This window comes from Buteo buteo, chromosome 23 (assembly GCF_964188355.1).
Source record: "Buteo buteo chromosome 23, bButBut1.hap1.1, whole genome shotgun sequence".
NCBI lineage: Eukaryota > Metazoa > Chordata > Aves > Accipitriformes > Accipitridae > Buteo > Buteo buteo.
The window spans coordinates 940,581-964,304 of record NC_134193.1 but is presented as its reverse complement, the minus strand read 5'-3'; the positions used below and the strand labels follow the sequence as shown (position 1 = coordinate 964,304).

Here is a 23,724-nt window from a genome sequence, read left to right as displayed (position 1 = left end):
CAGGCGGCTGTGATTATGCAAGGCTCCAAGTTATTCCTGGGGCTGCCACATGAAAGGTTAGCTTCCTAGCTGTGCCCAGCACGGGCATTTTGGAGGTGCAGCAATCCCTCTGCAATCTCCGCTAGCTCTGCGCTCTCCTGGCGCAGCCCCAGCACCTGTGCCTGCACAATCAAAGCAGGAATCCAGCGCCGCGGTGGGGGAGACAGCTGGGGAGGGAGAGCGGCCTCCCCGCTCGCACTGCCAGAGCGAGCCTTGCCCACGGGGCAGAGCACCCTCACCCACGGGAAGACGGCACGGGCAGGCAAGACCACGCTGCCTTTGCTTCTGTGAAAAGATGGGGAGATGTCTGCAGAGCAGGCATGGATCTGGTACATGTCCCTGGCTGGCAAACCCTGCCCGATGGTGCCCCGAGCATACTGCAGGCTGGATGACACCTATGGAGCTGCTCTTTGGGGCAGGGAATGCCACAGACCATGCTCACCTGATCATTTCCTTACCCTGCTTTCCTCCCCAGGGGTAACACCAACCATGGACTGTCCCCCTGCCCCTCGCCGCAGCTCCAAGCTGCGCAAGGTGTGATGCCGGGCCCTGCAGCGGCTGCCCCGGCTTCCCGGTGTGAGCAGCCACCACCTTCGGCACCCAGAGCGAGTCTCTGGAGTGACCGACCCACTAAGAAAATAGAGAGCTCGTTCCTTTGAAGTTAATGAATCGTGAAAGCCTTTGAAAGCAGAGCCTTGTTTATTTACTCACCGCAGCTCATGTGGACGAAGCACCCAGACATCCTGAGCGCACTGCTAATTTGAATGAAAGATCAAATGCGAGTCTCTGCCTGGCTGAGCCGCAGTTGGAGGAGCGAGGGCTGCCCCGGCCTTCCTCACTGCTGAATGCAGGCAGACAAGGGAGAGCCTGACACAAACCCGGGGCAGTCCAGGGGACAGCTCGTGGGCTGCCCGTCAGGTCTTGTGGAGGAGAGCATCAAAATAAGCAACCAGGTTGACAGAGAAATTCAGCAAGCTGGGTGCAAAGCTTTGTGAAACCTGCCCCAAGCATGTCACTTCAACACCTAAATTCAGCTGTGACCCCTCCACTCTGCAGACACCCATCGCCCTCCCCTCCCAGGGCTGGTACCGCTGCCTCTTGCCCTCATCCTGGAGCCGGTTACAGCCCGACCCAGAGGTCTCCTGCCCAGCACCGCATCACAGCCGAGACCTGCACACCCAGACAAACGTGGCGCTTGTCACCTTCTCCCCTTCCTTTCCCATCAGAGCAGGATACAGAGAGCTCAGCCTCCTCTCTTTGAATGAAAACAATCCAGTAACAGAGAAAAGCCCATAAAACGGCAACAGCAGAGACCCCAGCATGCTATCCGCTGCGATGGGTCTTCGAAACTAATTCACAGCCTTCCACACAAGTCTATAAATATCGGCCTTTTCAGTGCAATCACTTTATGAATAAGCTGTAATGCAATATTCCATTTGGGCTCTCTGACAAAAGGACAGCACCCTACCAGCACCAGCTTTCTGTCGCTGCAGTTTTCCAAAGTATAATTGGATTGTAACCAAGTGCAAGCTTCTAGTCCCCATTTCCCTCGGGACGGGGAAGTCGCTCTCTGATCTGCAGCAACAGGAATGGGAAGGAAGGAGCAGAACGAGCTGAGCTGGGCGGAGGGGAGGGGGCAGCTGAGGGCTCCGGCAATGCGAAAAGGACTTTGGTGGATAACGAGGTTTACAATCCCGTTAAATAATTGGCATATTGGGAAGTGCCAGCAATGAGAGGTTACCCATTGCAGCCTAATGCCTGCTGACCTCGAGGCTGCAGAAGGGCCAGCCAGCCAGGGAACACACGGGGAAGAGGGAGCTCCCAGGCAAGGCCGGTCTTCACCGGCCACCAGGCGACAGTTTCGGGGCGATGAAGGAAGGCGAGCTCAGAGCCACGGGCAGCTCCCCGTCCCGCAGCCACAGACGGCAGAGGCGCGGCAGAGGTGGGAAACCTCTGGCCAAACGGGCACGTAAGCGGGGCGGCTGGTGCTCAGCCGCCGGCGGTGGTCGCAGGGCACGGTGGCTCTCGCCGGGGACACCCCGGCAGCGCCTGTCCCAAGAAGAGCGGCTGCGCCCCCCGTCCCCCGTCCCCCAGGCCGCTGCCGGCAGGTTCCCCCGACGCCCGCGCCGAGACCCCCCGCTCCGCCCGCCCGGCCGGCGCCGGAGCCGCCGGCTCCCCGGCCCGCGGGAGGCGGCGGAGGCGGGCGGGCAGGGCGCGGCCGGCGGCCCCCCAAGCGGGGCGCGGAGCCCCCCGCAGCCCCCCGCAGCCCCCGCGGAGCGCGGCCGGCCGTTTCCCGCCCTGCAGTGACACCTGGCGGGGGCGAGCGCGGGAGGAGCCGGCGGCGGCCCCGGCCCCGAGCATCCCGCTGCGCCCCTGGCCCGGGCGGAGCCCGACGGGGCGGCCGCGGCCGGCGGCTCCGCGGCCCCGGCTCCCGGCTCCGCGGGCGCGGCGGCGGCGGGGCGGCGGCAGGGGCAGCCCCGGCGGCGGTGGGCAGGAGCCCGGAGGGGGCTGTCCGACGTGCCCTTGGGGAGGTGGGGGTCGGCCCGGCCGGAGCGGCGGCTCCGCGCCTCTGACTCTGCCCAATGAGAGCCCGCAGCACGGCGGGCGCTGTCAATATTTGGCCACGGCCCCCGCGCTCCCATCCCCAGTGCGTCCTCGCCCTCCGCGCAAGGACCTCTATGGCCCGGCCCGGCCCCGCCGCCCGCCCCGCGCCGCTCGGGGGGCGCCGGCCCCGCTGAGACCCCCCCCCCCCCCATCGGCCCGGGACCCCGCGGGGAGCCCCGCCGCCGCCCGGCCCGGCCCGGCCCTGCCGCCCCCCGCGCAGCAGCATGCGCCTGGGAGCGGGGGCCCAGCCGGGGCTCGCTCAGCAGCGCGGAGCCGGCAGCCCCGCCGCGGGGCCGTGACGGGCAGTGCCCCCGAGGGGAGCGCGGGCAGGACCCCCCTCCCCGGTCATTTCTCCGTCTGGACCCCGCCCCGGAGAGATATGCTCAGCCCAAACCGCCTGGAAGCGTCTCCTGGGATTGCCTTGGCCCCCGGGCGTGCGGAGTGCGGAGCCTTCCCTCGGACGGCGGGCGCGGCCCCGCGGCTTTGCCTGCCCCTCGTCCTCCTCCTGCTCGCCCTGACGCCCCGCGCCGACTCCTCGTGGTGGTGAGTCCCCCGCGACGGGTCCGCCGCCCCGACGGTCCCCGGGCCGCCGCCGGCGGGAGCTGCGCCGGGCTCGGCCGCGGGTCGGGGACGGGGACGGGGCTGGGAAGCCCGGCCGGGGGCTGGGGCAGCGCCGGCGGGAGCGCAGCGAGCCCCGCCGTGCCGGAGCCGGAGCCCGACGTGCGGCCGTGGGAGCCCCGCGCGGGGCAGCGGGAGCCGGCGGGCACCGGCCGGGGCTGCGCGGGCTCCCCCCGCCCCGCCGGGCGCATCGCGGCTCCCGCTCCCAGTGCCGGTCCCGGTCCCGGTCCCGGTCCCGGTCCCGGCCGGGAGCCCCGCGGCAGGACGGGCTCGGGGCTCCCCCCGGCTCCACCTGCGCGGCTCCGGCGGCGGCCCGGGCTCCCGGGGAAGCCGGAGCGGCGGAGGGGGAACCGCCTTCGCCCCCGACCTGCCGCGGGGCCGGGGCTTTCCCCGGGGCGCAGCCGCCGCCGTGCTCCCCGGGCACCCCGCGCCCCGAAAGCGCCGTCGCCGCCCGGTCGTGCCCGGGGGCCGGGACTTGCCGCGGGGACCCCCCCCGGCTCCCGCCGCATCTGCCGGGGAGCCGAGCCCCAGGCGCCGTGATCCCCCGTCAAGCCGTCCCTCCCCGGGCAGCGGCGGGAGCAGGATTAGCCCCTGGGTACGGTTTAGACCCTCAGCTCCCCCGAGCCCCGCTCCGCAACGCGGCGGTCGCGCCGGAGCTCCCAGCTCCCGACGGGCTGCGGTCTCGCCCCCCGCGCTTGTATTGCAGCTTCTGGTAAGCTGGGAAGTTGCTGTTCTCCCTCATTTGGATAAGATGAGGCTCTGTAACAGACAGACGTGATGCCATAGAAAATACCAGCCGTCTAGAAATTAAGTCTCCTCCGGTCCCGATTCCTGTAACAATGAAAATTCATGTATGCAGACTGAGAGTAATTAGGAAAACAAGGACCGTGAAGTTTTCCAAGGGATGCCGTGCTGCTTCGGTAGTTCAGTAACACTGGAGAAAAAAAGCCTTTGCTGCAGCAAAGTTCTCAGTGTCCCCCACCCTTAAAAGTCCTTTCTAATCTTGTGGAAAACACTGTTTTCCATGCCAGTCTCACCATCTCATTAGCACATTGCAGTGGGTGAAGCAGAACTTAATCAAATTCAACCCATCTGCCACCGAAAGAGATCGGTGGTTTCTGGAATTCCTCAACTACCGTGGAGCATGTTGCGAGGGCCTGGGAGCGCTTAATAGTCATGCCGACAACACAAGTATTCCTAGTGTTTTGAGAGCACATCAGGGCGTGTGGCAGTCGTGGCCACGCTGGCATCCCTGGGAGAGCGATTCCAGGGTGAGGAAGGCAACGGGAAAGCTGCGGGGCTGGGAGGGAGCGGGGAGCCCAGGGGACGTGCTGCTCGGGCAGCGGGTTGCAACCAGGCACAAAAGGTGGATTGTGTGAGGAGCGACTTCTTCCAGAGAGCAGCACAGCCTTTGGGGGGCACGTATAATGCAAACTAGCAATAGCAATGCCGTTCCCGGCCATGCCCAGAGGAGATCTCCTGCAGCCCGATCAGCCCACGGGGAACTGAAATCACTGGGCGAGAAAATGAGTCACCGTTGGCGAGTATCAGGTTGATACAAGCGCTGGCCTGGCTTCCAGCCGCCAGATCTGCCCCCACCCATCAGGGCAGGCGAAGACAGGACAGCATCTGTGCGGAAGGTGATGTTGCTGATACACTAAAAGCTGAGGAAGGAAGGAAGAGTCTTAGGGCAGTGGAGGGGCTGGATTATTTCTCATCGTTACCGAGGAGGCAAGAGAAGGGGAGGCTCGTTAGAGCTGAGGAGTGGGTGCATGGGGTACAGTAGCTGGAAAAAGATGAGGTACCGAGTAGTCACGGCATCATCTGCTCCTAGCTGGGCAGTTCTGGTAACATGCTTGGATGCTGGCTGAAGGCTGAAAATTTTTTCTTCGGGGGAGTGTGAAAAACACCTATTTTCCTTGCTGTTGTACCCCACTTCTCCTCACGATGACTCTGCTGTGGTGTCTGCCCTAATTCCAAGTGCACGTCTTTTCCCAGCAAGCGGGAAGAAAACCAGCCACATTTTAAGCCTCGGTAGCTGTGGCTTATTTGGAGGAAGCTAGATTTAGCTCCCGCAGCAGTTCGTGTTCACAGCTTGCAGACCAAGTCCCCGGCTGGCAGCTTCTCGTTCGAGGGAGAAGGGAAAGCGGGGGGCAGCCCCCGGGGTGGCTGGGGCAGGAGCCCAGCCCGGGGCGGCTGGGGCCGAGCAGCTCCCCTGCGCAGCCTGGCTGGCTCGTCAGCGTGGCACAGCCAGGCACGATTCCTTTGAATATTTTCGGTTAGCAGAATTGGTGTCAGAGACCCTAAGTACGTGACTTTAAAAAAAAAAAAAAAATTAAAAACCAAACACGTTAAACTCTAAAGTTCACATTTTCAATTGTCCTTTCTCTTCTGTAGACCAAAACATAACTAAGAAAAGCCTTCATTGAAGTGAGCGCTGTTCTGCTGGACGTGTCAGTTCTGATAAAATAGCATGTTTAGATGAAATTGTGTTTTACTGAAAATGGTTTCAACCAGCTGTGGTTTGGGAAAAAGTTATTCAGTGATTTACATAGGTTTCCAAGCACATCCTTAGCACTACTGATATTACAGTAAATACATTTGGTGGTGCATCATCATTCCTTATTATTATTATTGCCAAATTCTTCTAGGGATTCACACACAATAAACTTGTGGAAATAGAGGAAATGCTTCTCATTTTCAGAGTTGACTTTTAAAGTAGATTAATAGAAAAAAATGGGTCAGTTCTGATCACAGTACATGGAAAGGAAATATCAACCAAATGTTTCTTCTAAACAACTGCAAATTATTAATTTTCAGTGACGTCAGGCACGGCCCGTGCCGCCTCACAAAAACGCCAGGAATTGGTGAACTTTGGTGCTCAAAAAGGTGTCCACGGGTGCATGTGCGTGTGCATGTGCTCCGAGCACGCAGCGGCGAGAAAAGCGTTTGTGCGGGCAGAGAGGATGGGCTCGGGCCGGTGCGGTTGCGGCCGGCGGCACTGCCCGGGCTCCGAGGCCGCCGTGACTAACAGCAGGACGGCCGTGGCTGTGGGGAGCAGCATCCATGCAGAAATGTTCCCAAACTGTCACGTGTTACTTAGCAACAAAATACCAGCTGAAACACAGACGGAAATTAAGAAGGAATGCAACGGGAAAATCCCTAAATCCCGTTTACACTTGAGTGGACGCGGGTAGGGAGAACAGCATCGTCCGGGGGACGGCGGCTCTCCCCGGCAGGCGCCTGCCTGGCAGGGCTGTGCCCCACGCGCGCTGCGAGAGGACATCGGGCCCCAAAAGCGGCCTCTGAAATTCCTTCCGAAAGATTTGGAAGATTAAACAAATGTTGCTTATAAACATAAACTGTGCAATAAACAAACTTGGTGTAAATAACTAAGTAGAGTTTACTGGCTATTGAGAGCCCCGCTGGCTGCTCTGGTGTGGAAAGCCATTTTAAATTGAAGGTTTGGTTAAAGAAAAATGTACACAAAGCCATATGCACACACACCACTGCACCCCACCCTCACACATACCCGCTTGCCTGCAAGCCCACGTGAACCTTCCCAGCCCCCCGGCGCACCAAATCCTCGTTAGCTAACTTGTTTATTGCTAACCACAGCCCTTGGAAACTACAAATATTTAATTTCATCTGGCATTGGAACAGATGGGAGGCATCAGGCTCCCAAAAAGATAAAACAAATCTGTGGAAGGAAGACTAGCGCAAACTTGGGCGCAGGTCGGGGAGCGTGCAGGAGCCTGGCGGCCACGTGGGGCTCCTCAAGGCATCGGCGGGTTACGGGGGCTCACGGGGAGCCGCTGCACCCCGGGGCACGATGCCCAGACGGGCACTTGTAGGGATGCTCTAGTCCAGATTTAGGCAGCCACCACACTCCAGCTCCCTTCCTCGGCCAGGGAAGGAGGTGTGTGTGCACGGGCAGGGAAGGCGCACCAAGGGCAAATCAGGAAGCAGGAGTGCCTGTCGCACCGTCCGTGCTAGAGCAACCTGGCGTCGAGCTGTTCCCGAGGGCTTGGCGAGGACATCCCCGACGCAGGTGGAGAAGGGGACGTTCCCACCGTGATCGGTAGGACGGAGCCGTGCTCCCACAGCCGTTCCTCTCCGGGGTTTGCCGTGCGTTTCCGTCGTGACACCGGGTGCTGGGTCCTGGTCCAGGTGCAATGGATGGGCGCAAAGAGCGGTGGAAAATCGAGCCACGCGTATGTGTGGATATAGGATATAGGAGCGAGGAGCTCATTTAAACAGGCATCACACCGAGGTGTGTGGGAGGGAAATAGCATCAACAGGAATGTTTGATATTAAGCCAAGGGAAAGACAGCTGCATGGAGCAACTCCACAGCCAGCCGGCGTAACCCTTTGGGGCGCGCGGGGGTGTCGCTGCCTCCCCTCCGTGCCAGTCTCAGCGGGGCAGACCCGCCGCAGCCCCGGGAGGGCTTCGCTAGCAGAGGGGCTAGCAGCTCGCGCGGCGGCTCCGAGGACTGCCGGCCCGTAGCTCCCGCCGATGCCGTCCTGCGGCGGGGATGAACCGTTCCCTCCCGCGCGAGTGCCCCCGCTGCAGAGCAGCTCCTCGGCCGCCCGCTCTCGGCCGCAGGGCTGTCACGGGCGAGGGACCGGGAGGGCAACTCGTCCTCCCAAAGGGGAGACGACGTGCGGCGCGGCAGCGCTCGGGGGATCCCCGGGGGGTTCGCACCGGCTGTACTACGTTTGTTGTTGCAGAGCGCTTTGCGTGGCAATAAAAGCAGGAGGTCAGCGACCAGGAAGTCTTTATCCCGAGGCGTTCCGCAGCTCCGGCTGTCCAGGCAGCCGCGCTTTGAAAAATAAGTTTTAAAGTAACGTCAGACTGATGGAGAATGAACCCTGTGGCCTTTGCAGCAGTCCTGGTGTTCTTGGTTGGGGTGTATCGAACAGATGGGTTCTCTCAGTCACTCGGTGCCGTTATAATAATCCTAATTGTGTTTCTTGGTTCATTTATCATTATGGTCACTTTCACCTATAGGAAATCTTTCTTAGAAAGAAATGCAGAAGAAAAAATCCTTCTGTTCTCCCAAAGTCATTACCTTTTACTATTGCTAATACCGATTTCAGCAGTGCCTGCAGCCCACCGTGAGGAGATCTGTGCTGGGCTAGGTCCTGTAGAAACAACGCAGCCTCTGCTCTGAGCAGCTCGCACCCAACACACAAGATATGCCATGGGCAAAAGAATCATCCATCTTACTTTACCACCAGAGATTGTCTTACCTCCCCACCTCTTAGCGAAGTGCTTTGAGATTTTGGGAGAAAAAATTTGATACTTAAGGATAAAGCATTTTTTTGATGAGCAATTTGCATTGTATTCATACATTGCCAACAACGCCCCCGAGGAATAGCCTTCACCCAGCACTGAGCGAGATTTTGGCCACTATTGCAAAAGGCACCGGAGTCCTTTTCTCCCTGTGCTTCTATAACCTCCCACCCTCAACCCTCCTCTGGCTCTGCAGCGGCCTGAGCACTCAGGGGCTTTGCTGCCCACCCGATAGATATTCTGCACACACCGTATCTCGCCTTTACACCACAGCAGGCAGAGCAGATCTCGATTTCCAGGTCACTCTCGATACAAGATGCCAACAGCAAACCCTCCCACGTCAGCCGAGGGGACGGCAGGGCAGGGCGCTCATTTGGGTGCAGCTCCCCGGGACTGCAGCGTTTCCCAGACATTTCAGTCCTTCCCACAGAAACCGCATCCCACTGACTGCACATGGGTGCAGGAAAACCACAGAGAGGGGACTCTGACAAGGAACCAAAGGCACACAACTGGAAAAAGGGTGATACACAAGAAACAGAAAGATCATGGTGCAGAAAATGAAAAATATGTCCCTTGAATGGCACTGGTAGTGGCTCAGCATTATGATATTAAAAATTATTCAAGTGAGACTAACACTCTCAACATACAGAGTAGTGGCTCTAAGTGAGGAAATTAGGACTATTAATCATTCCAAGGCGTTAACAATTCCAGCAGGCCAGGATGGCCCTGTTCCCAGTGGGGCTTAATAAAATACTCAGGGTTTATAATAATAAAATAATATCTCAAATGTCTATAGCACCTTGCAACCCAAAGTGCTTCGCAGTTGGCTATAAATTGTCTGCCCACGGCCAGGGAGAGCAGAGGAAGGAAAGTGCAGCATCCTTGGGAAGTATGCAAAGAACTGGAGGAGGTGAAATGCTGCCAGGCGCGTTGGAATTTGCTCTTTATCAGGCAAGGAGGCAGGGATGTTGGATTTGATCCTATCTGCACAAGGTGTCTCCAAAAGCTGCCTAAGGCTTTCCAGCCTCCCACCAAAATACGGATTTCGTGTCGACTCAGTGGGATGGGAAAAGAACAGAAGCCAACATAGTTTGGCTCCCAAGTTGATCTTTCAGGACTATCGGAGTGGTTACAAGAGCAAGGGGGAGGTGAATCAGTTTCCCCAAGGGAAGAACTCCTACAGCCTCCGATACCACCAAGAAGCCAGGCCACGCTCTCACCTCAACCTCAGCAGCTCCTGGAGTACAAGTCGGCAGCGACGAGGCTCTACACAAAACCAGCTCACGGCCCCAGCCTGCGGGACGGATGGTGCAAGAGGCCGAGCATCTCCCACCTGCGGATACAGGGACCGGGGCTCCGGCAGCTGCGGGGCAGCACTGCCGTCCCCCAGCACTAGTCCAGGAGAAGAGGCTGGAGATGTCCTCACAGGCACAGGGCTCGGGCACACGTCAGTCGGAAGAGGTACAGCCGGACCATGCTTCGCCCAGGCATGGACAAGGGGAACTCTGGGGTTTTCACAGCATTCGGTTTGCAGAAAGACCTAGGGAAACACCATAAGTGATGGTGGAGCCTAAACCAGTGCCAGGCCACCCTCCCAGGGCTGGTTTTGGGAGCAGGCAGCGTTCACAGTTGACCAGGACCAGGACCAAGCCCCAGTTACGGCTCGGCCCACGGGTGTCTGGTGGCACTGGAGCTGCAGAGGGGCTCAAAGCTCAGCGTTTCTTCCAAACGGTGCTGAGGTTATTTGCCTGAGTCATATTAGGTGGGAGAGCGACATGTGACAGGCGGTTGGTGGCCATCAGAGGATATCGAGTTGAGAGGCATGCTTAACGTGGCCAGGAACAACACCTTGGTGCTTTTCTTGCTTCCTTGCTTTTTTGTTTTGTTTTTCTGTGTTGTTTTAAACGTGGCTTGGTCAAGTTTCGAGCCCCTGAGTGCTGCTGTGCACGCGGTGTCAGGCTGCCTGCATCTTTTTACTGCTGGTAAGAAAAGAGCCTGTTAGGAACCCCTGGGAGCCGTTGGCACGGCCGGGGGTCCAGCGATTTAAGCAGTCCAGATTGCCTTAACCAAGTTGAGAGCACCCTGCACTTGATGAGAGGCAGTATCAGGAAAGACAAATTCTCAAGCTGAAAACCCATTAGATGGGATGTCGGAGCCAAGCCTGCTGCCTGTGCCGAGAGCCGGCTTCAGGTCGGAGGAGCATCTCCCGACGATTTCAAAGCCGTCGCGCTGACAGGGTTCATGGTGCTGCGTCCCTCCCCGCGCTTCTGTTCCCGCCCTGCTCGGCCACCGAACGAGGAGTTACAGACAGTTGGCAGAGTGTTTGGGGGATCCTCGGGAAGAGGGAAGCCACAGGAAGGAGATCTGTTAACCTGCCGTCGGTTTTCAGCCATGAGCGCTCTCTCTGCATTAAGTGAGACGAGGAAGCCTCGTGCCTCGGCTCCCCGTGTGCCGCAGCTGGCGGGCGGCACCGGCCGCCCTGGTTGGGGAGGTTCGCCCTGCGCCGTGCCGGGGAGCAGCCGGAGGCACCCGGAGCTGCCCCGGCTGAGCTTCCCCGCACCTGGGCTCTGGCTCACTGCATCATCGTAGCTGCTTGCACGGGCATCCTTCTCCCAGTGTAAAGCTAACCTATGAGAGCGATTTTAGTTAAGCTCAGCTTGTATTGATCTAATTTAAAATTGTGCCTTCAGTGGTATTGGTGCAGCCCCGATTTGCCCACAGTGGGAACTTCCAACATTTCAGCAGCTGTTTTAATTCTAAAGCAGAGCGCAAAAATTTTAAATATTGACAGGTAAATTTGAAATTTTTGGAATTGCCATTCTCATTTGCCTGAGAATGGCAATTCCAAAAATTTGCCTTTGGAAATCAAGCAATGCTCAAATAGGTTCTTCAATGCCACACAAATGGTGCAAAATGAAATATTAGATACAACAGTGTGTCTAATAATTTTCACTAGAAACTGAATTGGCGCACTACTGTATTTCTCAACAACACCATGGCATTATGGAGAAGCAACAAATGAAAGCAAGTTCCAATTCCACTGAAGTGTACCCATTCCCGTGAAATGCTTTCCTTTCTCCACAACCTCATTTTCCAAGAGACATTTTCCACCCGATACCTACTAGTGAGTCCGGAACAGTGGCGTGACTCCAGCTAAGCCTCTCCTGGTCTCGGATCTCCCAGGTCACCACGATGCGGGAGGCCGTGGAAGCAGCCGTTCTGCAAAGCCGGGACACGTGGCCGGCAGGAGAGGAGAGCAGCCGGGCTGTTTGGGAGAGCCGCAACCAGAGCACCCCGCACCCGCACGCCTGGGCAAAGGCCGATACCGCGCAACGAGGCAAGCCCTGGGCTGGCACCAGGAGGGAACGCAGAGCTTTCCCCGGCCACCGCAACGACCGCAGCCCCGCAATGGCTGGTATTTCCTCGCAAAGCGAGCGGCAGCCGGGCACGCCGCAGAGGCACGAGGCTTCGCCTCTGCTGGGCTGACTGACCCGCTCCCCGGAGAAACGTCGCTTCGCGGGTGGCTGCTGACGGCCGGAGCTGGGTCTGCACAGGGGCTTCGCTGCCGTTGCCTCTTTGGGACTGGAGAGCTTCCCCCACAAAGCGCTGGGTCAGCCAGTAGAGTTTTAGCAATTAAACAAAATTACTGCCAACAGCTCTGAGTTACGAAAAAAATCGGGATGTGCCCCAGGTCTATATTGCAGGGGGCTGTTTATTTATAATGAATGGAAAACTGAATTTCCCTTTGGAGCATCTTCCTACCTTGATCTCTAGAGCGATGGTTCCCTCTGACCGCTGTTTTGCAGAGCACCCCCCAAGCCCCCATAAACGCAGCCCAGTGCTCCTGGGGACCGGAGAAACCCCTCAGCAGCCCCACAGCCAGTTTGCTCACCTGGCCAGGTGACACGTTTGGGGCAGGCTGGCCTAGGTTGCTGGAGAGGTCTCCTTTGTCCAGCAGTAGAAGTTCCCATCTGCCTGTTGGTAAGGTGCCTTAGGCTCTGGCTACGCTCTCGATCCCCCCACCGCTACACCTGGGCTACGGTGCTTTTCCTGAGTTATTTTGGTCTTTCCTATTAAAGAGCTCAGCAAGTGGGAAGCTGCATACACTATGTGGGTGCCAAAAGCACGGTTCCTTGATCCAGAAAAAGATTCCAGCATGGTGAAGATGGAGAAGGAACGAGGCGTACTGGGATCTGATCCTTGGGGCAAGATGCAGCAGATCCCAGGAACTCGCAGCCCACATGGCAACTGTGGGGATCCCCTCCTAACCCGCAGGGAACTGCACGTACAGGGAGGAGAGCAGCCCTGGATAGGAAAGCTCTGAGCTGTTCAGGCATTCACCAGAGCAGTCTGAGCTGAGGGCAGAGACACGACACGGGCCACGCAGTTCTACGAGAGCACCCCGAAGAGTCTGGAAGTCCTTTGGGAAGCCGGGCAGGCTCTTGTGGGAAGCGCGGGAGCAGGACACATACAGCACGGAGGCAAGCCATGGAAGGGGGTTAGCACAAAATGCATGCTGCCAAGTAAATAGATGCGTCTGCCTCTGATTTGCATGTTTATCTTAGAAGCAATTTAGGTTTCTCCTTGTTTACAAGAGTTGAAGTCAGCAGACTCTTAGAACAAGAACAACAACTGGGAGCCAACATGTGACAGTTCTCTCCTGTTCCCCCAGTGCATCGGAGTGGCCGGTGCTCAGGGGCTGTTGCGAAGGAGCTTGCTTCAGCTGCACCCGTGGATGTGTCCGTGCAATGGACTTACTTGCAGGGAGCAGAAAAGCTAGCCGGGAGCGAGGAGCGCTTTACCTCCTTTACCTGGCAGGCTCTGAAAGCACTTGCCTTTGTAACCTGAAGTCTCTGCTGCTGCTGTGCAAGTCGCTCCTTGCAGGGAACGGGGAAGGGAGGGCAGGAGGCAGATGCCCAGTGCCACGCGTGGTAGCACAGCGTTTCCATCAGCACTGCGGCTCACACCCATCTCCTGGCCGCTGAACTCTAGGAGCAAATGGGAAACACGGCAAGCTTGGGATTGCACGCTGCTTTGCAAGAAGTAAATGATGCAGCATCACGCAGCCAGAGGCTGTCGGAGGGATCGGTGCCAGCCCCTCTGCCTGAGCTGAGCAAACAGACACTGTGAGAGGACCTCACAGGAGGCAGCATCCCATGGACCCCCCTTTGACAAGGTGGGGGATCATTATCCCCACGTGCACTTAATTATTAACTCCCTCCCTCCCAGCTCCTCCTTGCTGCAGGCTGCCCGGCTCTCACAGGCTGCTCCTGCCTCTCTCCTTCTGACCGTGCAGAAGTCCAGGCCTGAGCAGCCTCCAGCATCGGGAGCAGTTCCCTCTCACAGACTTTTCTGGACTCAGGGCTTGGGGTTTTTTCCTGCTGTAAAAATGCAGATTCCCCAAGAGTACAGCATTTCACAGAAGCTTGCCATTTCCAGCACAACTTCATTTTTTAAAAATGAAGTTCTGATAAGGCAGCTGGGAACTTCTCAGAACATCCATTGTCTTTCCTATTTCAGTGTTTTTAAAATGTCACAGATTTTTAGAAATAAAATCGGAAGGGATGCTTTAATCAATCCAAAACAAATGTTTGGGTTTTTTCCCTCCCAAAATTCTGCTTGGCAGAATTTTCTGAAGTTCCCCGTCTCGCTCCATTTCAGAGTAACTGAACCCAACTGGAGTATTTCTCACGAAATGGAAGATCTCGGTCTCACTGAGATCACTGCAGCCTTTCCAAGACACGTGAGGAATTTTCCCGTTGTTGTGCCATGCCACTTTCCAACGCCACAGCAACCGTAGGATGGTTTTCAGTACATAATCTCCAACGGAGGCGTGTAGGTACCGCAACAAATACGCTGCTTGATTGCAGCCACAAGCAAAAAGGGAGGTGCAACCACCGAGCCCGGCGGGCGTCTGGGACCCTGCACAGCCAGGTGCTCCCTCAGCGGTCGGTGCCCTTCACCCTGCTCTCCTTCCACTTTCTCCTGCTGATAATGTTTGCTCTGATCTGGGTATTTGGCAGGAGAATTAACGAGAAGTAATTAGCTCACAGTGTGAAAAAGGGAGCGCCTGGTGTTTATCTTGTCTGGAGGGTTTTCCTTGATCTCAGTCTCCCAGGGGATGGTGTTAGTCAGCGCTTTATCTGCCGGCTCTCCCGGCGTGGAGGCAGCTCCTCTGCCAGCTGCCAGCGTGTCTCCCCACAGCCAGCCCCGCTTACAGCCCACCGACGTTACCAAAGACCGGTGCCGCAGCTCAGCAGCGCTGGAGGCGGACAGGGGATGGCGTTCCCGCAAGGTCCCTGGTGAGGCGGCCCATCAAAGAACGTTTCACCTTTTCCAGCTTTCCCAGCATCTCTTTCCTCCAGTGAAGGAGAGCTTTGGCTACTGCTGCAACCTCCATCCTGCAACACCGCTGCCTCCCAGCAGCCTCGTCCCGGCTCTTGGCAGCGCGGGCAGGGACACGTCAGCCGTCCCCATCCTTGCTGGGACCAGGCAGGCTGGGCAGAACAAATTCAGGGCCAGGGTACCTGGCCACACGCTTCCCCCCGGGATCTCTGCAGCCCCACTGGAGACCCCTGGCCTGTGCCATTATCCAGCTGGTGGGATGCTCCTCCGCCCTGCCCTGCTCGCCACGGGAAGGAACTGGCCACTCTCGCAGCCCAGCATGAGCAAGGCAATTAAACATCTGCAGTAGGCATTGCTTGATGAGCTCCTGTTGGCTTTTCTTTCCTGAACGGTTTCGCCATCTCCCTTGCTCCCCTGCTCTGCAGGATGAAAGGCTGACAAGCAAGCCTGTGAAAATAATGCTCGCTGGCCCTCAGAGTTGGGGCTTGCAAAGCCATGGGGAGCCGGGTCTATTATCCTCAGCTCCAGCCTGAGATGACCTTATGCTTCTGCCAGCGTTTAAACAAAATATTTTTAAAAAGGGAACAGTTCCCATTGCTTTCTGCGCTCGCAGGGCTTTCCTGAGCCTGCGAGCTCTCTCTGGGGCCGATAGAAGTGATAGAACATGGCCAGAGAGAGACAATGAAATATTGCCCAAGCTTACTGCTTTTTATTATTATTAAAGGAAGGTTCTTACTTCCAGTCTGGGGGGTTGAAAAATTTGAATCCCACCCAAACCTCATCCCTTCCAGCCAGAATCACAGCTCCGCACTCTGTGGCAAACATCATCCTCCGGCACAGGCAGCCGCTGCCTGGCTGGGGCGAGCGGGCGGCGCAGGCAGGGACTGACCGGGACGGAAAATTCCACGTCACCGCCATTGTCCGGGCTGGTGCAAGGCTGCGGGGCAGAGCTCGGGGTCCCTCCCCTGTGTCCGTGGAAAGCTGCCCGTGGGGCTCAGCCAGGCTCTACCGGACTGTTGTTTGCACGTTGTCTTTCTGCTCCGAGCTCCCGCCCTCTCCCCACCGCTGCAGGGAGGGGACCGGGGTGCAGGCAGGGTACAGGCAGGACAGGAGGCACAGCGTAGTTCTCCCAGTTGTCCGGCTTCAGGGTGTGACCATAACTGTTCACCGGTGCAAGAGGGGCACAGAGAGGACTAGACAGCTGGGGGCTTAACGGTGTGGGTGAGGACTGCAGCAACAGGATGTGAAGCAAGCTCCTCTTTCTCCCCCACACGAGCATCGCGCCTGTGCCACGGACTGTTGTTCCCCCCGTGTGCCCCAGCCAGCGTGCAGGCAGGAGACATTGCAGAGCCTGCACCAGCACCGGCTGCGCTGGTCTCAGCTGGGCTCCATCCTGCTGCGCTCAGCAGGGCCGGGCTGCAGAGCGGGGCTGGGATGTAGGGAAGAGGGTGGGAGGGAGGTTTTGCACATCAGCGAGTTCCTCCGCTGCTGCCCCAGGAGCTCACAGAGAGCCCAGGCTCTCAGGGGCACGGGACCCATGACTTGCAGCACCCATAGCTGGCTGTCTCCTGGGGGAGGTGGGCTCCACAGGGCCCCCTGCTCCCTGCCGCAGCGATGCACACACAGAGCAGAGCTTCGCCTGCCCCAGGCTGGTGCGGCTCGGGATTATTTTGTTAAAACACAAAGACCAGAGCTGTGATGGCTCAGCAGTGCCCTGTCCCTGCGTCCTGCCTGTCTGAACAGCAGCACCGGGCAGGTCTCGCTGCGCAGCCAAGCATCGTGCTCCGCGGCATCCCCGGCTCGCCCACGCCGAGGGGATGCTGCAAGGAGGGGACACCGCTGTGGGGGTACGCCCTCGGCAGAGCCCAGAGCAGCTGTGACACAGCTAGAAAGAAAAGAGGGAAGAGTGGGCTTCAGTGTAAGCCCTCCCACCCAGCAGGGTGAGGACCTGGGGAGCCAGAGCCCTGCACCTTCCCCCTCCGCGGGCAGCGTGGTAACGTGGCACCGTTCTCTCTCGCAGGTACATCGGGGCGCTGGGCGCGAGGGTGATCTGCGATAACATCCCCGGGCTGGTGAACAAGCAGCGGCAGCTGTGCCAGAGGTACCCTGACATCATGCAGTCGGTCGGGGAGGGAGCCAAGGAGTGGATCCGCGAGTGCCAGCACCAGTTCCGGCACCACCGCTGGAACTGCAGCACCCTGGACCGTGACCACACCGTCTTCGGCCGGGTCATGCTGCGAAGTAGGTTCTGCCCCATCCCCTTCCCACTACCGCGTGCCTTGTCTCCCTGGGAGAGTCTCTCCTCTCGCTGGGCTGCCGTGCCCGGTGGCTTGGATTACTCCCTTAGAAGAGCTTTGCCTTTCCCTGTAAATTAATCAAGCAGTAATGGGAGCGGAGCACTGCATTTGGAATAGCTGCACCAGATGAGATGGAACAGGGGGAGCACTGGGGGAGAAGGGGGAAGGAGGAGACACCTCCAGAGAACAGGCTCATATGTAAACAGTAATGGGATATATAAATATTTGGAGAGCAGGGTTGGCCAGGACTCAGCAATTCACGTGGGAACTGGCTGTTCCCTTGCCTGGCAAGGGAGGCAAGGCAGAGCCACGGCTCCAGTCCTCGTGTCGGGCTCCAAGGTGGAGGAGGACCACGGCTACGGGGCAGACATCAGCCCTGCACGAACGGCTGGGCTGGGCGCAGACCCTGCCCGGGAGGGACCTTCCCGCTCCAGGTGAGGGACAGGGACGACACAGCAGGGGTGTACTCAAGGAGCGAAGAGGAAGGGTGCGACGGGGACAGGGGTGGTTCCAGAGCAGGAGCAGCATCGTGGGCTCCAGCCGCCCCCGGGAGGGCTCCGGCAGCGAGCGGACCCCGGCAGCAGGCAGCGGCGCTCCGGGACAGATGCTGCTGCGCCCCGTGATGTGCCGGGGTGCATCCAGCCACGTGGCCTCCAAATCAAAGGCAGCTGGGAAGAGCCTTTCGACTCTCCAGGAGCAGCTCATATGGAGAACATGTGAGCGCCCGTGGAGGGAGCCGGGGAGCGGGGGGCTTGCTCCCAGCTGGCGGGGGGATGGGGCAGCTGCCCGGCGGGGCGGATGAGCAGCAGAGCCGGCAAACCAGACCCCCAGCAAGGAGCGGGCTGCAGGGAAGGGGGCTGCGAGCGCCGGGACGCGGCACTCGCCCTGCCGCGCTGCAGCCTGCGTGGTCTCAGCCTCTCTGTCCCCGCGACGGCACCTTTACTCCTGCCCGCATCCTCTCCTGGCAAAGGATGGGGAATGATGAAAGCTCCTCGCCACAGCCCCATCCTGCGAGGCCCAAAGAGAGCTCTGCTGCCTTTGAAGTTGCTTTCAAAGGCTCTCAAAATGAAGACGAACATGGTTTTGATTTGCAGTTTCTTTTACAGCGTTATAAAAACAGCTGCGAACTTGAACCAGAGACATAAAATAGCAGGCGGCAAGCTGTGCCACGCAGGGAAAGACGAGCCAGGCCGGAGCTGGCGCCAGCTCCCGCGCTCAGCATCACCCCGGGAGGGAGGCGGCCCCGGCCGAAGGGTGCTGGCCGGTCCTGCCGTCTCAGCACCGACGGGCACCGCACGGCCCCTGAGCCACAGGTCAGGGAGGGGGACTGGTCGGGCAGTCCCGAGAGCGGCGCAACGCCCCAAGCCTCAGCATGAATTTCCCCTTAGGCTGAAAGGTGCCAGGGAAGCCGAGGCTGGACTCGGTGGCCGGCAGAGATGGCCGGGCTTGGCTTACCCGTGTGCGGGACGGTCTTGCCCCCAGCCGCGAAGGTGCTGCCGCACGGTGTCCTGCTCCTTGGTGGGCTGCAGGCGCCTGGCACGGCACGGCACGCTCACTCCTCATCCCCGTTTCTCTTCCCGTGGCAGGCAGCAGGGAGGCCGCCTTCGTCTACGCCATCTCCTCGGCCGGAGTGGTCTACGCCATCACGCGGGCGTGCAGCCAAGGGGACCTGAAGGCCTGCAGCTGCGACCCGCTCAAGAGGGGCCGCTCCAAGGACGAGCGCGGGGAGTTCGACTGGGGCGGCTGCAGCGACAACATCAACTACGGGATCCGGTTTGCCAAAGCCTTCGTGGACGCCAAGGAGAAGAAAGTGAAGGACGCCCGGGCGCTGATGAACCTGCACAACAACCGCTGCGGGAGGATGGTGAGCACGGCCCCCGCGGCCGAGCCGAGCGCCTGGCCCGCCGTCCCACCGGCACCTCTCGCAGGGGAACGGGCAGCGGGAGCAGCTCGGGAATACGGGCAGGATACGGGCAGGACCCTGGGTGTCCACGGCGGGCAGGTCCTGCTGCAGACGGGGGCAGGATGCTGCCCTGCCTTCCCAGTGCCCCGCTGCACGCTCTGCCCAGGGAGCAGCCCCATGGGGATGGCAGGACCCTGCTTACCTTTGCCCCCAGCACACGTCCTCACTGATGCTGGCATCAGTGACCGTGGGAATGTGCCCTCCGCACGCAGCACCCCTCTCCTGTTAGGAGCCCCGTCCCGCACAGGCAAGGGCTGATAAGCTGCACCAGGAACAAGCAGACCCAGGCGTGATGTCTGACGCCCAGGGCGAGCGCCGGTTCTCATGGCATCTCTCTTCCCACAGGCTGTGAAGCGTTTCCTGAAGCTGGAGTGCAAATGCCACGGGGTCAGCGGCTCCTGCACACTAAGGACTTGTTGGCTGGCAATGTCAGATTTTCGAAAAACAGGGGATTACCTAAGGAAGAAGTACAACGGGGCCATCCAGGTGACAATGAACCAGGACGGCACTGGCTTCACGGTGGCCAACAAGAACTTCAGGAAGCCCACGAAAACAGATCTGGTGTATTTTGAGAACTCGCCTGATTACTGCGTGATGGACAAGTCAGCAGGTAAAAACCAAAGCTCCAGTCATTGCCCAAAAGCAGCTCTGCCTCCCCTCCTGACAGGCCAGCAGCTTCCCAACTAGCCCAGCCTGGCCAGGCTGCTTTGAGACGTCAGCTTCCCCACTGAGCCCCAGTCCCCAGTGGGGGGTTACCCAGGCCCTCAGGGGGTGTTGGTGCTCGCTGGAGCACTGGGTCCCCACAGCACCTCACACCTGCACAGACAGGACTGGGTTTGTCCAAAATCCCCAGGCTTTACACCAAAGATCCAAACCCATCAGGCCTCTTGTAACGAATGTAGCGCAGCGTTTCCTCAGAGCCTTTCTCCTGCAGAGCAAAGCTCCCTTAAATAGGCAATAAATAGCCCGTTTTGTGCAGTAGGCTGCCGGCTTCTCTGAACCCAGCCCAAGGCTGGGATGAGAGTGGGGAAGGCAGTGTCGGGGCTGCTCAGCTCCTGCAGAGAGAAGATCAATGGCTTCTCAGCCTGGAGCATCCCTGGGTCAGGGGTTCACAGTAGGCACGGTGGCTCAGGAAGGCAGCACGTGCTCCTGCCGCCCTTCAGTGAGCCCTGAGCCTGAGCAGAGGGGGCATTTCTAGCTTTGCCAGCTGCAAAGCCCAGCTCGGCAGGCGTACACTGCTCCAGGGCCCCCCCCGGGCACAGAGGGGCCGCACAGAGCCCGTCCCCGTGCCCCCCTCCTCTTGCGCTCTGGGCAGCAGCGGTGCAGGCTCCAGCAGCGGGTGCGGGGAAGGGGCCGTGCAGAGGGTCACCGAAGCTGCATCCCTGGCCAGGCTACAACCCACGCCCTTAGAGAAAGCAAGCACAGGCTCCGCAACCTCTTCCCCGCAGCCTGCGCCCAGCCTTCAGGAGCCACGCCGCGGCACCGTGCTGCGGCACGTGCTGTGACAGATAGGAGATTTCACCGCTGCTAAGGCAGTCGTACCCGAGGTCTCCGTTGCAGACGGTAGATGCCCCATCTTACCGCTGCTAACGGTTGCAGGGCCGGGGGGAGGAAGCGTTTGAACAAGATGGAGAAGGGACACCCTGACCCGCTCTCGCTTCCTTCCCCAGGCTCCCTGGGCACGGCCGGTCGCGTGTGCAACAAGATGTCCCGCGGGACGGACGGCTGCGAGGTGATGTGCTGCGGGCGGGGGTACGACACCACGCGCGTCACTCGCATCACCAAGTGCGAGTGCAAGTTCCACTGGTGCTGCGCTGTGCGCTGCAAGGAGTGCGAGGACACTGTGGACGTGCACACGTGTAAAGCACCGAAACGGGCCGAGTGGTTGGACCAGACCTGAGGAGACGGAGCACAGAGGGAAGAATCCACTGCCGCCACCCCCCCTTGCAATTTTTTTAAAACCCTGTGCCCCGAGGGCCGTGACATTCTGGGAGCTGTAGTTCAACTGCATGGCTTTTATTTAATTAATTCTGCAAAGCACTAAAGAAAGGACTGCATTTCCCAGGAGGTACTCTGGACCCTTCTATTTGCTCAGCAAAACTAATCCCCTACCTAGGAGGAGTCTGCAATCCTTGCTTCAACTGTGAAACTGCTGTTGCCCGTTGTTCTCTTTGCAAAGGGACGGTGCAACCGATACAGACTTGGAGGACCGATCGTCGGGATGTGATGGCTGAGGAAACCTGCACCTCCCCACAGAATTTACATTGCAGTGAAGTTTCACCAGCAAAAAACCACTAGTTCAGAATAATCTGTCTTGCAGAAAGCATCCTTGCTTTTACTTTTTTGCAAGGCCAGAGGAAGAGTGTTGAAAACCCGTAAGGCAGTTCCATAAGGCAGTTCCGTGATCCCTGCATTTCCCTCGAGCAGACCCGGCACACTGCCCCCAGCCACTGCTGACCCCACTGAGCAAGAGCAACCTCTGCACGAGGCTTCTCCCCGCCTCCCCAGCGAAGGTGACAAGCGGAGCTGTAAATTGGAACTGAAACCTGAATGACTGCACACAGCCAAGGGCCACCCCTAGATGCTGGCAGACACAGAGGGCTAGAGAAAGCAAACAAAATCTGTGAACTTACTGGTAGGTTCTTAAGTCAACAGATACAACAGCGTCTCTGTAAAATTCACTTGTATGTTGTGTATACTGCTTATTATTTTAAGTCAAAATTCATTATAAACCTATATCAGAAAATTATGTTCTTTGCTTTTTGAACTCCTGCACACCCAGTTGGGTGCTTCCCCCAAGGCAGGAATCAGCCCGCAACATTTCTTTTACCTGCTTGCCTGCAGCTCCTCCGGTCCTTAAGCACAGACCTTCCTGCCCCGGGAGTTATTTTGTTTCCCACAAAGCAGAGACATGGCATCCAGCGTGCACAGCCCCAGGGGAGTCCTTCATGAGCAGCAGCACGCTCCAGGACATCTAACAACATAGCGCTGGGTCAAACAGGAGATGCTAGATTAGCTTCCAAACCTTTCCCATAAAAATGCCCCAAACACCTGAAACTTAAACTATCAACTAAAATTGAAGCTGACGAGAGGAGGGGCAGGCAGCTGCAGACCTGCCAGTAGATACATTACAGACATCGACCCCTCTCATCGCTGGGAATTTCAACTCTTTTGTCCCCACAGCTTGGGCAAGCAGTGATTACAAAGATGCTTTATTTAGTGCACAGGTATTTTATAGAGTCTGGTCAAAAGGTACCAATCCACACAAACAGACTTAATGTACAAGTAAGACACTTGAACCTGCAAACTACATTAATCCAGGTAAAAGAAAAAAGATTACCTTAATCAATTCCTGAGCATATGTTGAAGCTGATAGGGTTGCTTCTGCACTTCTCTCCCAGAGCTCAGCTGCTTGTTGCCCTGGGCAGGCTGTGCTTTCTCCTTGACCCAGGAAAAATGTTGTTAGTTTTCCTAATGTTGATCATCATCATGCTGATGGGCAGGTAAGGATGTATCACACACTCAGAGCAAGTTTTGATGGAAGTTACAAGCTTACAACAACAACGGGAAAGGACAAGTCAACAGTAACGTTCACCTGTAAATACTTTTAACTGGGATCTGCTTTCACACTGCTATTGCTGCTAGAGGGGCTGTTGAAGCTCTCCAAGGAGTCAGGGTTCTCTCCCAGCAGCAGCAAGGTGTGTGGGCAGAGGGAGCTGAGCAGGCTACAACGGCGATGTCTGAAGGAAGGTCAAAGTAGCAGGATGGGATTAAGGCAAAGAAGATTATTTTGGTCCTAAGCCACCCATCGGCTACTGCACGAAGAGCATCTCTGAACAGGGATTTTACCCAATGGCCCTAGGAAATACTAGTTTAAGTGGTGACAGAAAACCTCTTTGAAAACTGTTTTGATAGGAACTGCTCAAAGAATTTTAGAGTCTGCCATGGGCCAGATTAGAGCACCTGACTCCATGCCAGACCACCGAGATTGCTCATACAGAAAAACGACCTTCAGCAGAGCTGCTGCAGAGCCACGGATAAGCAAAAAGGTGACATTTTAACAGAGCTCTTAAAACAGTTACAGGAACCCACCTCCCTGCTGCCTAGCCTGTTTCTTACAGGAATAAACCATCTCCCTTTTGAATCCCATACTGACGGTGCGAGAGGGCTGATCAGCACCTTTCGCCCTCTCTGCTCTTGCAGAACTTGCACTCAAGCTGGTGTTTACCTGGGAGGCTCCCAGGTCTTACCCCAGGCCCTTCGAAGCCCTCTGAATTTCGAGGAGAGTCAATTTCCACAAAGACTTGCTCCGTCTCGGCTGTGCTGAGGAATGCTGGCAGGTGAGCGGGAGGTCTGAGCCAGGCCAAAGGCATTTCAAGCCTGCCGTAGCACAGCGTCCGTCAGCACCCAGGCTAATCTACCGGGAAGAGCTCCCTCATTTATCTTCATTACTGCTCCACCTACCATCAATTTACGACAGACTAAAAAAAATGCTGCCCCCTTGGCAATCAATCCAAGCCTCCCTCCCAGAGCAGGACACGCTCCGTGGGCTAGGAGGGACC

General features: G+C 58.0%; 1 protein-coding gene across 1 annotated transcript; it reads left to right on the top strand.

Annotated features, from left to right (window-relative positions):
* The first annotated feature begins 2,812 nt into the window (after positions 1–2,812).
* WNT2B (Wnt family member 2B) lies at positions 2,813–22,234 on the top strand. The gene is made up of 5 exons (XM_075055189.1): positions 2,813–3,186; positions 16,923–17,143; positions 18,786–19,063; positions 19,508–19,772; positions 20,833–22,234. Exons 1-5 carry the CDS (start codon positions 3,023–3,025, stop codon positions 21,060–21,062), a joined length of 1,158 nt encoding a protein of 385 aa, XP_074911290.1. The 5' UTR covers positions 2,813–3,022; the 3' UTR covers positions 21,063–22,234.
* Positions 22,235–23,724: the final 1,490 nt, after the last annotated feature.